Source organism: Scyliorhinus canicula, chromosome 12, assembly GCF_902713615.1.
Source record: "Scyliorhinus canicula chromosome 12, sScyCan1.1, whole genome shotgun sequence".
NCBI classification, from domain to species: domain Eukaryota; kingdom Metazoa; phylum Chordata; class Chondrichthyes; order Carcharhiniformes; family Scyliorhinidae; genus Scyliorhinus; species Scyliorhinus canicula.
The window spans coordinates 134532924-134548526 of NC_052157.1; the positions used below are offsets into that span (position 1 = coordinate 134532924).

General features: G+C 49.0%; 1 protein-coding gene across 6 annotated transcripts in view; it reads left to right on the plus strand.

The window, feature by feature from the left end:
• The window catches only part of pitpnm3 (PITPNM family member 3), an 856450-nt gene that overhangs the window by 542429 nt on the left and 298418 nt on the right, over positions 1–15603 (plus strand). For all 6 annotated transcript variants that reach the window (XM_038814215.1, XM_038814218.1, XM_038814216.1 and 3 more), the window contains 2 exons: positions 1137–1213; positions 4862–5088. In XM_038814215.1, coding sequence (XP_038670143.1) covers positions 1137–1213; positions 4862–5088 — 304 coding nt within the window. The remainder of the gene's footprint in view (positions 1–1136; positions 1214–4861; positions 5089–15603) is intronic.

The window sequence follows — 15603 nt, forward strand, 5'->3', positions numbered from 1 at the left end:
CCCCCCCCCCGGCGATTCTCCAGCCCAGCGGGGGGGTCGGAGAATCCTGCGCAGTGTTCTGAGTGAAAGAGACAACTGCTGTACTTAGATTTAAAGATTTCAGAAGTAAATCAAAAGTTTGCAACCATTTTCATAGAGTCTGGGAATCGAGCGTTAAAGCAATTGTGAACAGTTTGTGCAGCAGTCAATACAAGGCAATCCTAATTGGGGTGGTGTGAAGCCTGGACTGGATTGCTGTTAAATGTGGAGCAGAAGCATTGTTTAAAGAGTGATTTGGATACCTGGACTTGATTTCGGAATGCCAACTGTTAAGGGAAAGTATTATTGTGAGAGGAGATTTTGAAGCGTATTTTGCTGGTGGTGTTTGGAAACTGTCACGCGAACATCATCCAGGGGGATTCTGGATTCTGAGGAGAAATCCACAGACACCAACTTGGGTTCAGAGCAGAGTGCGTGTACTTGACCACAGAAAATCTGTATGTTTAAAGGGACTTTGTGTTAATGAAACAATTGTAGTTTAAAATGTACTTTGTAATGTGTGTTAATCTTAAAATCTGCATGTAATTGTGAAAATAAGTGGGAGTGAGGGGTATTGTACCATAATCCAATGCTTTCATGTTTAATAAATGTTTTTTTCTTGTTGTTAAAACCATTACCGGTCCTGTGACTCTTTTTTTCCATGTTTAATTAAAAAAGTAAAAGTTTTAGTCTTTTGAGTCTGGATTCTCTTCTGGGTTCCGTCCAGTTATAACATCAACTGGGATTGTAATACATTTGCATTGAAACGTGTTGCAGTGAGCTACATCATAGCTTTTATTTTGATAAGAACAAAGAGGCAGAATTGTTATGTCTCCTTCCCCTGACAGGAGCTGACTTTCCGGTTGGCCCACTGAAATACCAGCAGCTCTCCGGCTGGTGGTGGGGCTGGGAGGTGGAGGATATCTCTCCATAAACAGTAGTGCATCAATGAAATAATGCAACCGCGGGCAACTGGGGGAGCTGGGAGCCCCACAGGTGGGCTTCCCGCTGCCAATGAGGACTGGACTGGTACCACCAAATTTCTCAGTGGGCAATGCATTAAATTCTGTGGCTCGGTATGGGAACAGAAAACTAAAAATCACATTTCTTTCTTGCAGGTGACATGTACAGTGACCCTCTCAACAGACAGGGATGTCCTACACAAGGCAGTGTGGAAGGACAAGAGGACCCAGAGGTAAGAATGTTTAAAAGCTGCTGCATCTGCTTTACTTGGTAAAAGCAAGTCACAATTTTTGTTTGTTAGGTTATCTGTCCAAATTGTACCTTCAGAAGGCTTTAGAAAGAGTGACTTGAGTAAAAAAAAAACTGTTTCATCAGACATGGACTGGGGTCATCAGTTTAAAATTGCCACTAAGACAGAGACTTGGAAAAAGGTCTTTACACTTGGGGTTGTTGGAGCTGGGAGTATTTAGCACAAGGGAAATGATTGTTACGGAGGCCAATGCATTTTCTTAAGAAAGAACAAGATATCTATGATTTGGAGCAGGGTGCAAGGCTGTGGAATGCATTTCGCATTGATCTATCAATGAGCCAGCACTGACAAAATGGTGCCAGTGGCCTCTTACTGTTCTGTAAACTGCTGTGGATCTTTGGAAGGGCAGCAGACAATATTCCTGAAGCATAATTGCTTCAAGGACCATTGTGATCTCATCATTTATCGTTAACCAGCTTTGTGGTCAGCACGGTAGCATGGTGGTTAGCATAAATGCTTCACAGCTCCAGGGTCCCAGGTTCGATTCCTGGCTGGGTCACTGTCTGTGCGGAGTCTGCACGTCCTCCCCGTGTGTGCGTGGGTTTCCTCCGGGTGCTCCGGTTTCCTCCCACAGTCCAAAGATGTGCGGGTTAGGTGGATTGGCCATGCTAAATTGCCCGTAGTGTCCTAAAATGTAAGGTTAAGGGGGGGGGGTTGTTGGGTTATGGGTATAGGGTGGATACGTGGGTTTGAGTAGGGTGATCATTGCTCGGCACAACATCGAGGGCCGAAGGGCCTGTTCTGTGCTGTACTGTTCTATGTTCAATGTTCTATGTTAGTAACAGTGATATGCACTATCATGTGATTGGTGAAGCAATCATGATTTTGTATCGCTGGCATTGAAAAGCTGTTTTTTTGGGGGAGAAGAAATGTTAATGAAAAGTGAGAACAGCCTGGAGGAAATTGAGTTTAAATGGGGCCCATAATGTTAAAACTCAAAACCACTCTCCCTGCTGGTTTTAGGGGGTCCCATATAAAATCGAAATGTTCCATTTCTTACTAGTGGGCATGATGTTGGACTAAGGGTACTAATTAGCGATAAAGTCACAGAATGGCTAGGTGCTGAGATGGAAATGAATACTATTTCCCAGTACTAAAAACTTCACCTTCATGAATACAAACAAATAAATTGACACACAAAGATACAGTAAACTGATTTTCTGTCATAATGGATTGGGTCCAATCCCCAGTAGAAATTAGCAGATAATTGAAAACCTGCATACATTTGTTTTATGTGTATGGTGCAATAAAATCCTGGACAGGGGAATAAAGACAAGTATACTGCAAGTAAAATAAATCATCTTGAATTTAATTTTTCTTGGTCTGTGCAGCTAATTTTTTTACCCAGACAAGAGAAACTGGAATCAATAGGCAACACGAGGCCATGGCATTCAAAACCCTTCATGACAATAGCGATGGTGATTTATGAGGTTGACAGATAATTGGAGCTAAGATATCAGAGGTTCCATTAGAATATGAACACTCAAAAATGTTATTGTGGAAGTCTCGAGAGCAACAGTTGCTGAATGAAATATCCTTGATGGCTAATGCATATACAGGCTGTGCCAACAAGCTGATACATTGGTAGTAGTTGGGACACTTTATTTACCGTTAGCTTTTGGAAAACAAAGATCAGTGGGATTAACACTGCTGGGGCTGTATTTTCATGATCGACCTGGGAAACACGAGTTGGGACATTTCCCGATATAGTCCTGCATTCTGAATGAAGCCACACATACACACAACTTATTACAGCCCCCCCCCCCCCCGCCACCATCCACCCTTCGAGGAGTCAGGACTGTGGCCTCCTGAGGCAGGCTCAAAGTGGGAATGGAGGAGGGTGGATGCCAAGGCCAGCTATTTAGATATTGGCAAAGTTCTATTTGCGACTGTTTGGCCCCCTAGCCCTCATCCCTCCCACACACCCACCTCAGAGACCCCTACATAACCCCATTCTGGGGCTTTTCACAGTAACTTAATTGAAGCCTACTTGTGACAATAAGCGATTATTATTATTATTCTCCCTTCAATCTCCCATACCCCATCTATTATTCTATGACCCCTCCATGACCCCTCATATCACCCAGGCTTCCTCATGACTTTGATGCATCATTCAGACCCGCTCACCCAGTGTCTAATATTGGCAGAGGCCATGGGTGGAAGGCTTTGAAATGCTCATGAACTAAATAATCATATACTGAAGCTCGACTTGGAAAACAAAACTCACTCCTCTTAAATGTTCATAAATCTGCCAAAACAAACAGCCATTCGAAAGCCTCTTCAAAACATTTTAATGCTAGCAACTATTCAGAAAAATATAAATCGAGACAAAACACAGTCTTCTTCACAGCTGTGTAAACAAACTTGGCTGAACTAAATTCATTAGTAAAGAATGGAGCTCAGCCAAGCATTCATAAGTAAATTCTATTACACAATTATATAAACAAATTCTTCAGAGGTCATTAGCATGGAAACTTTGAATTTGCCTGAACAGGTGGCTAATCGTCTGTTAATTATTTTCAATGGGTGGATTTTCAGTCAAAGAGGTCAGACATCTATTCAACTACCTCAAAGATTTAACCAATATCTTGACTTTAAATCAATGTAAAAATCAAAGCACAAGGCCCAGATATCACATTAATATCTTATTTCATCTGAATGCATAGGTATTCTTTATCACCTGTAGAAAGTACTCCGATGCATCTGAACACTTAAAGAGTGCTAGTCAATTTATTGGTCACTTAGCTTTTGAGGACATTACCTTATTATGAATTATTACATTAAATGCATAATTAAATTATCAGGGTCTAATTATGAATTTGAATTTAGCAAGATATTTTAAACTTAACTGTCAAAAGGTTTCCGACTGCACAACGGGCAGTCCTGACGTTCACAAACTGACTGACTCGACATGTTTCACTTAGGCTTCAAGAACCCATCTGCCTCACTGGAAGTCTCAAACTCAGAGAAATTCAAAGTTGCGGTAACCTCTCAAAGGGCTGAACCTAGCGTCACTTTGCATGTCCATTAGGCCATGGCCTGCCACATTTCCCACCCAGGTCAAAATGATGTCTGGTGGGAATTGACTTGGAAATTTAAATTTGCGATCCCCCGCCTCCATTTTCAGCCATCAGATGTCAGGACAGTAAAATCCAGCCCTTCATCTGAGTCTAGTAAACCCCTGCTGGAAGGTACATTCTCGAGGGCACTGAGTGAGAACTGGTTCCAGAACCTTTCCTTCCAAATGTGAATAAGCTACGGACAATGTCTACATATATATATATGAAGAAGGGAAACTGGGGTAAGAACCAGTGCCTCGAGGAAAGGCAAGGTTATAATTGGCAGAGAATGTTATTGAAAAATTGTTTAATGTTTATCTCCTTTACAATACATCCAATTAGAAGGAAGTTGATACAAAAATATGTTTTCGCCAGGCACAAAAGGTCATTGCTGATACTCTATTGTGTGCAAATAAAGAATGAATTAAATTGAGCACTATATGCCAATATTGTCGGAAGGAATTACTTTGTTTGCAGATGTACCTTTTTTCAGAATGGTATGTTTCAACAGGAAATGAAAAAATGCAAGATTCGTGTACTTATCCTGGTACTTCACGGGGGCAATATTCTGGACACAGGAGGAGGAGATCAGAGCTCGAAGGCAGCTGATGTTAATACCTTTCGTTCAGTGCTTGAAAAGGTTACCAGGGCCCACTTTCCAGCAGCTCTCAGCCACTTTCTCATCAAGCTTGTCCCCTGCCCTCCTATTTGCTCCGAGGCCTTTTCACTGGTTACTAAGTAAGTACCTCACAGTGTATTCGAAAACAACTTTTATAACATGCTGCGTCTAATTATAAATGACAGATTTTAATTTTTAATCTGGCCAGCTAGAGGGTGATTTTTTTTAACCTTGTAAGCATGGCATAATCTCAGATCTGTTGGAACTTGTTCTGTTTTTTGTTTCATTGCGACCCCTCGTTATATTTAAACAGTTTTCTCTCTAGATGGTCTGTTAGGTGACATCTGGGTGTGCACCTTGAGCAAATCAACTCATTTCTGAAGTAGGCTGGATGGGATGGAACAATTTTTAAAATGCACAGGTCACTGAGAGGTAGCCGCTATCTCTGAGAAACAGTCAGTGCTCCATACAGGGTTAAAGTTGGGACGTGTGCTGAATTTAGCATACAGCGCGTACATGTCACCCCACAATTTTTCAAAGTGCCCAAAATCCTTTGATTATGAAGTAGGGAATAAAGGAACACAAAATAACTAAAGGGGGGTAAATTTCACTTTAATTGTAACCTAAGAAATCACTAAATAAAAGAAGGATGAATTCTGCAATTGCCTCGGAGTTTCTGCCTGTGGCTTCTCAATCCCCAAACCCCTGATTGTGGTGCGAGGCATGGAAGGTCTGTAGCTCTCTGCCCCTTCACCTCTCTGACTTGTAAACATTCCTTAAAATCCACTTCTTTGACCAAGCCGTTGGCTACCTGTGCTAAAATCTCATGTGGTTCAGTGCCAGATTTAGTTTGATAACACTGCTGTAAAACGCCTGGAGATGATTTACAATGTTAAATGATGCACGATCAATTGTACAAAGACTAAGGTTGGATACAACTGTGGCTTTATTGCAGTAAGATGTGTGGCCTCCCACAGCAGCTGGCGAAATGGCTGCTGAATAGAGGACACGCTCCTCCTACTGGGCGGAGCCAGCAGGCAGGGGCTACCGGCGAACGTGTAGTACAGGTCCTACCTTACATCACCTAATACAGGTGTAACAGTGGTTTACCACATTCACCCCCTGTTAAAAATGAGTCCGGCGGGGGGGGTGGAAAACTATATACAGTAGTGAATTTGTGTACAGTGTTTTATCAGGGATAAGAAAAAAAAATGTCCTTTGAAAGTCTGGTGCCAGTTAGAGATTCAACCGGTTGGGTGTCTTGACGTTCCGCTGGGAACGACGTAGCGGTGGCGGCGATGTCGATGCTTGCGATAGCGATGCTGGCGTGATGTTGGATGACTCCGGGAGTGTGCCGAAATCCTCTTCATCCTCTGGCAGGGGAAGGAGGGATGGTCCTGGTGGGGTTAATGTTGGGAGCGCCGGGGGAGGGGAGGGTGGCGCCGGGCCGGAGAAGTGTGTATGGGTGGAAGCTGCTGGTGCCAGGTCCCTGAGGGAGACAGTATCTTGGCAGCTGTCAGGGTACGCCACAGAGGCATACTGGGGGTTGGCATGGAGCAAGTGCACCCTATCCACCAACTGGTCCGCCTTGTGGAGTCGGACGTGCCTATGGAGCAGGACCGGTCCTGGAGCTGCGAGCTAAGTGGGGAGCCACAACCCGTATGTGGACTTCCTGGTGAAAGCAAAAAGACGGCCATGGGGTGTGTTATTCATACCGGTGCACAGTAGTGACCGGATGGAGTGTAGTGCACCAGGGAGGACCTCCTGCCAGCGAGAGGCTGGGAGGTTCCTGGACCATAGGGCCAGTTGGGCAGCCCTCCATACTGCCCTGTTCTCCCTCTCTGCCTACCCGTTTCCCCGGGGATTATAGCTGGTCGTCCTGCTGGAGGCGATACCCCTGCTGAGCAGGAACTGACGGAGCTCATCACTCATGAATGAGGATCCCCTGTCACTGTGGATGTAGGTGGGGAAACCAAAAAGAGCAAAGATTGTGTTTAGGGCTTTGATGACGTTGGCAGACGTCATATCGGGGCATGGAATGGCGAAGGGGAATCTGGAGTACTCATCAACCACACTGAGAATATACGAGTTTTGGTCGGTGGCGGGGAGGGGCCCTTTGAAATCCACGCTCAGGCGTTCAAAGGGGCGGGAGGCCTTCACCAGGCACGCACGGTCCGGCCTGTAGAAGTGTGGCTTGCACTCGCACAGACCTGGCGACTGTCCATACTTCCTCGACGGAGTAGGGCAGATTACGAGCCTTGACAAGACGGTACAATCGTGTGACCCCCGGGTGACAAAGGCTGTCGTGTTGGGCCCGGAGTCGGTCTACTTGTGCGTTGGCACATGTACCTCGGGATAGGGCGTCTGGGGGCTTGTTGAGTTTCAGGGGTGATACAAAATCTCATAATTATAGGTGGAGAGCTCGATTCTCCACCGCAAGATTTTTATCTTTTTTGATCTTGCCCCGCTGCGTGTTGTTAAACACGTTGGTGAGTGAGGAGAGTGAATCTCCTGCCGGCCAGGTAATGCCTCCTATGCCGCACAGCTTCAACGATAGCTTGGGCCTCTTTTTCGACGGACGAGTGCTGAATTTCTGAGGCATGAAGGGTGCGGGAAAAGAATGCCACGGGTCTGCCTGCCTGATTGAGGGTGGCGGCAAGTGCGACGTCTGATGTGTCGCTTTCTACTTGAAAGGGCATTGTCCCGTCTACTGCGTGCATCCCGGCCTTGGCTATATCAGCTCTGATGTGGGCGAAGGCCTGTTGTACCTCGGCCGTAAGGGGAATGTGGATGGACTGAATGAGTGGGCGGGCCTTGTCTGCATAGTTTGGGACCCACTGGGCGTAGTAGGAGAAGAACCCCAGGCAGCGTTTGAGGGCCTTGCGGCAGTGGGGAAGGGGGAGCTCCATGAGGGGGCGCATGCGGTCGGGATCGGGTCCCAGAACTCCGTTCTGGACCACATAGCCGAGGATGGCTAAGCGGGTTGTGCTGAACACGCACTTCTCCTTGTTGTAGGTGAGGTTGAGGAGAGTGGCGGTGTGGAAGAATTTGGCAAGGTTGGCATCGTGGTCCTGCTGATCGTGGCCGCAGATGGTGTTGTTGTCTAGGTGTGGGAAGGTGGCTCACAGACCGTACCGGTCGACCTTTCGGTCCATCTCCCTTTGGAAGACCGAGATCCCGTTTGGGACGCCGAAGGGAACCCTGAGGAAGTGATAGAGATGACTGTCCACCTCAAAAGCAGTATATGGACAGTCCGATGTACGAATGGGGAGCTGGTGGTAGGCGGATTTGAGGTCTATCGTTGGGAAGACCCGGTACTGTGCAATCTGATTGACCATATCAGATATGCGTGGGAGAGGGTACGCGTCAAGCTGCGTGTACCAATTGATGGTCTGGCTGTAGTCCATGACCATTCTGTGTTTCTCCCCAGTTTTAACGACTACCACTTGGGCTCTCCAGGGGCTGTTGCTGGCCTCGATGATGCCTTCCCGAAGCAGCCGCTGGACCTCGGACCTTGTCCTGGGTGCTGTACCGTCTGCTCCTGGTGGCAACGGGTTTGCAATCCGGAGTTAGATTGGTAAAGAGGGAGGATGGGTCGACCTTTAGGGTCGCGAGGCCGCACACAGTGAGGGGCGGTAGGGGAGGAAGCAGCGCCTTACCGTATCCGGGTGGATGAAACTTTCAGTGCTCCCGGAGTCCAGCAGGCAAGAAGTCACGTGACCGTTGATTCTCACACTGGTCGAAGCGGTGGCCAGGTTTTGCGGACGAGACTCTGTCGATCCTCCCTGAGGCGAGCTGCGGTCGGTCGTCGCTGGCGTCAGAAGATGGAGAGCGTGGGGGGCCCAGGTCGTGGAATGCTGTCGGCGTCCATGCCCCATGGGGAAGACAAGATGGCGGCGCCTGAAGATCCTGCGGGGGACAAAACCATGGGCCGCACGTTGCGGTAGCTGGACAAGATGGCGGCGCCCATGGGCCCGGGGTCTGGACAAGATGGCACCACCCATGGGCCGCACGTGGACTGAGGGGGAAAGATGGCGGCGCCCACTCGCCGCTTGCGGCCCCGGGAGATGAAGATGGCGGCGCCCACTGGCCGCGCGTGGCCCCAGGAGGTGAAAATGGTGGCGCCCATTGGCCGCACGTGGTCCGGGACAAAGATGGCGGCGTCCATTGTGTGTAGGTCAGGGGGGAGGGGGCGATAGCGGCGACTGCACGGGCCTGGCACACCGCGGCCAAGTGCCCCTTTTTGCCGCAAGACTTGCAAATGGCAGTGCAGGCCGGGAAGCTTTGGCAGTGGTGCTTCTGCTGGCTGCAGAAGTAACATCAGGGACCCCGGGATGCGCGGGTTGGCGTGTGGCGCAGGCGTACTAGCTGGGTGAAACCCCGGCTGGGGTGGCCATCTGTGGTGTCCATGAGGGATAGGACGGGTGGGCCGCACAGCCGGAGGGGTGGGCCTGAGCATTACGTGAGGCGACTGTAATGGAGAGTGCTAGCTTTTAGTCTCAGCTAGGTCGAGCGTGGCCCCTTCTAGCAGTCTTTGGCGTATGAGGTCTGACCCAATCCCGGTTACAAACGCATCGCGCATAAGAAGGTTGGAATGTTCGGTGGCCGTAACGGCCTGACAGTCACAGTCCCGGACAAGTGGGATTATGGCCCGCCAGTCGTCTTCTATGGACTCACCAGGGAGTTTTTTCCAATTAAGGGGCAATTTAGCATGGCCAATTCACCTAACCTGCACATCTTTGGGTTGTGGGGGTGAAACACACCCAAACACAGGGAGAATGTGCAAACTCCACATGGACAGTGACCCAGAACCGGGATCGAACCTGGGACCTCGGCGCTGTGAGGCAGACTCACCAGGGAGTTGACAGCAAGTGGCGAGTACGTGCCTGGCGAAGAGTGTGTTCGTTTTCTGTGTATAGGTTTCTTCGAGGAGAGCCATGGTGTCTGCATAGGTCGGGACATCCTGGATCAGTGGAAACACGCTGGAGCTCAACCTTGAGTACAGGATCTGTATCTTCTGAGCCTCCGTCGGAGGGGTGGTCGCTGAGTTGATATAGTCTTTGAAGCAAACTAGCTAGTGATTAAAGTCCTTTTTGGCATCACTTGATTGCGGATCCAGCTGCAGGCGATGTGGTTTGATTCGGAGGTCCATCTTTTAGAAAATCTTACTGCAATAAATTGATGCACAACCAATTGTACAAAGGCGAAGGTTAGATACAACTGTGGCTTTATTGCAGTAAGATGTGTGGCCTCCCACTGCAGCTGGCGAAATGGCTGCTGAATAGAGGACACGCTCCTCCTACCGGGCGGAGCCAGCAGGCAGGGGCTACCGGCCGACCTGTAGTACAGGTCCTACCTTACATCACCTAATACAGGTGTATCAGTGGTTTACCACATTAAAGGTTCCATGTAAATACAAGTTGTTGTTGAATTAAGTCAGTGCCAGTGGCGATCGCAGTTGGCTCTTAAAAACCATATCGCAATGTTCCTGACTCTGACTCTTCGATCCGCAAATGGTAAGAAACTATAGTCTGTTGGTTACATTCTCGGGGAGCTGGGCTGCCATTAATATTCATAGTTATGTTGGCACTAAAGTTCTCACTATAACTTACCCTGATGTTCCCTTTATGAATACTGCCTCTGCTACTAAGTACTGATGGCAATTGCTCATGTTCCATTTGGAATTGCGTTCATTTTTATTCACAGGCTGTCATGCATGTACCACGTTTGGTTTAACCTGAATAAAATAAATTGAACCACCAGGCTGAAGTCAAGCATATTCCCAGATGGCTAACTCTTAATTCGATCTGTGATCCAAGCTAATCTGGTCCAGAATGTAATTTATTCAAATCAAAACCACTATATCCTTCACAGTGAACAAAACTGCCACAAGTAAACATGGTTTGCAATACATCGAGCTTTCTATTTTATAAATTCTTTAACCCTGCTAGCCATATTTCACAGACCAAGTAACAACAGAACAATATTTGTGCATGTGTGGGTGTTTGAAAGTTGTGAATTCAACCAAAGGAGAATAATTAGTGAACCTTTGTTCGACAGGTTTACACAGGGATTGGAGACCTAACTCTCTCATGTCAGGTGTTCTCTTTTTGGCTTCTTCTGTCAACCTGGTTTATATCTTTCCATTCAGGTGCTTTTCTTTCATGGGAAATGCTGATCTCTTCCCCCTGTTCTCACCCCAGGAAGGTTGTGGATTTTGGGGCATCATTCGAACTGCAAAGAGTGAGATTGGTTGATTTTTGGTTGGTTAGGCTACCAAGTGATACAGAGTAAAGGGAGAAGGATGGGACTGAGATGTCAATCCCCCACAAATCGGATGTTCATCAAATACCCAGGGTGGAATTCTCGCATGCCCCCACTTGTGGGATCGATGGCGGGCAGAGATCGGGAGAATTTGGCGGGAGGTTCAAAAATCGGATTCACACCGGTGCGAATTTACAGTGGGATCGTCTGCTGGTGCCCAACATGGTGGATTGGGATTCTTGCTGGAGGTTGGCGTGAAAGAGATTGGCATCCTGCTAATGGGCTGCAAATAAAGCCCATCCGGAATCTTCCTCCCCATGCCCGATTCTCCATTATTATTCTTTTAAAAATAAATTTAGAGTACCCAATTCATTTTTTTTCCAATTAAGGGGCAATTTCGCGTAGCCAATCCACCTACCCAGCACAACTTAGGGTTGTGGGGGTGAGATCCACACAGGCACAGGGAGAAAGTACAAGCTCTCACATGGACAGTGACCCAGAGCCAGGATCGAACCCGGGTCCTCAGCACCGTGATGCAGTAGTGCTAACTACGGTGCCACTGAGCCGCCCCCCCCCCCCCCCCCCCCCCCCGGTTCTCCATTACGCCAGCGGAAAATATGCCGGTCCAGAACACGTCTGGATCAACATGGTGTGCAAAAGTCGGGACTTTCTTTTAGGGGCTTGCTCAGATCACGGACATCTGAGGAGAAGCACGGTAGCATGGTGGTTAGCATAAATGCTTTACAGCTCCAGGGTCCCAGGTTCGATTCCCGGCTGGGTCACTGTCTGTGCGGAGTCTGCACGTCCTCCCCGTGTGTGCGTGGGTTTCCTCCGGGTGCTCCGGTTTCCTCCCACAGTCCAAAGATGTGCGGGTTAGGTTGATTGGCCATGATAAATTGCCCGTAGTGTCCTAAAAAGTAAGGTTAAGGGGGGGGGGGGGGTTGTTGGGTTACGGGTATAGGGTGGATACATAGGTTTGGGTAGGGTGATCATGGCTCGGCACAACATCGAGGGCCGAAGGGCCTGTTCTGTGCTGTACTGTTCTATGTTCTAAGGTGATGCTGGAGCTGCTGAACCCTGGAGGAACTTGGCCATCTCATGGTGGATGGATCATCATGCATATGACACTACCACAAAGCATCTCTCGGAAGATGGGAGGTTTCCATGCAGCAGTTTCAGCTTTGCTGATGTCAGACCTACTTTGGAATTTAAAGGACTTTGCCATGATCTGGTAAATATGCAGCAAAAGTGTGTCGGGGGTGGGGCGAGAGGAAGGTCGTGAAGCTGGGAGGCTGGGTAATGAAAGTGTCGGGGAGGTGAAATTGGGAAGGGGAAAGGAGCTCACGGGGGAAAGTGGCAGAGGAGAAGAAGGAATAAGGGGGAAAAGGATGCAAATGGGGAGGTAGGTGAATTGGGGAAGAAGGCGTCAGGGAGGATGTTCGGAGAGGGGAAGGAATGAGAGGGAAGGAAGGAATCATTGTGGTTGGGGGGGGGTGGGGGGAAGGACATAGGTGACGGAGGGAGAAGGAGAAAAAGGGTAATCGGAACCAATGGATGGGCACAGGCGCTGTTGATGGAGTTGACGGAAATGTGTGGACAGAGATTCTGGTCAGCTCAGATGGACAACTGGAAGAGCACCCGAGCAAGCAACATTGGAAAAGCTTGGGACAGTCAGATGAGTGTGATGGATGGAGGAGTCACGTGAGCGGGTGGTTCTTGCACAAGGCTGAACTGCGAGTGTTGAGGGGGGTAAAAATGGGAAGGCCTCACAAAGCCCATATAATGATGCTGAGGGACAATACTAGACATTATTTGGGGACAGTGTGAACATATTTCCAGATAATACAATGAAGGTGTTCACCTGTGCAACCGCTTGTGATCAAAATTTCTTATTTTTCTACCATTTCTTCCAGGCGCTGCCATGACATCCACTACAGGGGTGGAGGCAGCCTGTGGAGTTGTCTGCCTGTTGCTTTGATGAGTTTGGCAGCTGTCCTCTGTAGCACGGAGGCTTGGACGGCCCTGGCTGGCTTTGGCTTTCCACCAGTAGGTCAGCTGCTCCATCTGCAGTGACAGAAGACGAGGCTGAAGGGATCACAGACTAAAGGGGTTCAGAGGGAGCAAACAAGTTCCGTGAGTCCCAAGTGGATGGCCCATGGGTGTTCAGCTGCTCTTCCTCCTCCCTTTTGGTGCCCAAAGGCCCCAGCCTGACTCCTTGAGGGAAGGTGCTTCAATGCCCTTGCCTCACCACTGCATGAACTCACCCATGGCAACAGCGATGGAGTGCAGGTCTGCAAGCATCTGCTGAGGCAATCACTGAGCCAGGGTCTTCATGTGTCGACCATCTTCCCCATGGAGACACTGAGGCACGGACATGCCTGATATTCCCCCATCTCTTGCTGACTCTCTACCAGGAGTTGGAAGGCCGATTCCAAAGACTCATCAACGAACCTGGACCTCTCAGATGCCTCTTCCCTAGGAATCCTCCGAGAGTCAGGGAGCTCGGCTGAACTTGCCTCATCCTGCTGCAGACACATGTCCATGCGCTGACCACCAGATTGAACTGGCACTGATGCCCACTGAGGTGTGTGCATCCGAGTTGGTGGAGGGTGCAAGTGCTTGTTGTGATGCCTCTAAAGGTGTGGCGCTGTCCTTGTCTGCTCCCTCTTGGCTCATTTCTGGTTTATGGCTGGGGTTAGATAGGGAATTCTCCTCTTCCTTGGACTTTGGTCTCTTTCTGAAGTCACCTGGAAGTGAGAAAGGAGAGTGCAAGTGACAGCATCAGCTGCTTGCAACATGGAGATACATTGGACCCTCAACTTTTCATTCAATGGATGAATCCTTGCTAGGTGTATGGCCAAGGCCAAGATCCTCATCGCGAATGGCTCTTTCATCCTCCACTCCCATACGTTCAGTTGCCCTCTCGTTAAATTCAGTACGAGCCCTCAGGAATGGCCGCCTGGCTCCAGCCTTCTCCTGTTCGGCACGATGTGATCATTCCTCCCTTTGTGAGATAGCCCAATTCAGTGTGGCAAGTCATCACTGGTGTGAACTGGGCAGAAGGGTGGTGGACCAGCTCCTTCCAAGACTCTGAGCACATCCACATGCAAGGGGAAGGCTCAATCATGCATGAGATTAGTGGAGGTTGCTAGTTCCCTCTGTGCCTATGCTGGATCCGTCCCCCAACTTCTCTCCCTAACTCCAGTGTTCCATGTCTGTTGAAGGGTGAGGAGAGGCAAAGCGGTCACTCCACATCAGAGTGGATGCACTGAAGTGCAGCTGTGAGGCAGGACATACCATTTCCACTAGTCCTTGGACCCTGACCTTTTGGATCCTTTGTGGATTCTGCGACGATGGCTGAGATTTACCCGGGTGGTGTAAATAAAGCCATTCGTCCTCTTGGGGCACTAATGTCCTGTGCACCCCCTGGGCACTTGTGGCATCGGCCACCTGCGTCTATGCAACGTTGGTTTCCCTGCTTGGCAGCCTTCTTCCATCAGTCGGGATGTGGACAGCCAGGAAGGTGTCACTGAACATGGGCATTGGACCTTCACCTCCCCTTCCTGACATTTCAAATGGTAATTATTGACATCAAGGATATCGGACACCTTGTAAATGTGCCGTCTGGATATGATGGTGGGATGCGTGCCAAGTAGCGAACTCAGCCCCAGGAGATGGCGTAAACCCCGCAGATGTATAATCAATGAAGTCGGGGTGGAAGATATGGGGTGGTTTTTGCGTTGCCCTCCTCAGCACGAAACACTCCCCCTTCCCACTGCGGGACTTGGGTGGGATTCTCCGGGCCCCAGCCACGTGTTTCTCGTCGGCGCGCCATTCACTGATTCTCTCTTCCCGCCACTTGTCATTGAGATCTCCAATTGATGCCAACCCACACCGCTGGGAAACCTGTGGGTGGGAGCCGCAGTAGAGCATCCCAACAGCCGGAGAATTCCAGATTTAGGGCATGATTCAACTGAAAAAATGTTATGTCTGGTTTTGGCTGGGTTTAGTGGGGTGCCAGGCTGGCAGTGCCAAGGTGCCCAGGTACCTGAGGGGGTGCCACACTGCCCAGTCCCCAACCACCCAGGAGTCTCTAATGGCCTGGGAGACCCCAAGTACCATTACGACGTGTGGACCAGGACTAAACAGCGCCCCAATGAGGTCTCCCAGGCGTGGCCGTTATATCCCGGGCACCGGGAGAATCCAGCAAAATCATATTCAAATGTGCCTAAATGGTCATTTAAATATGCTGATCTGGATCATGCCCAGTGAGGGTGAGATCTGATCGTGATGTCTCTCAAGACTCCGTTAAATCTCGCGAGACATTTTGACCTTTGCGAATCTCACGAGAGCCCTCATGCCAAACACCA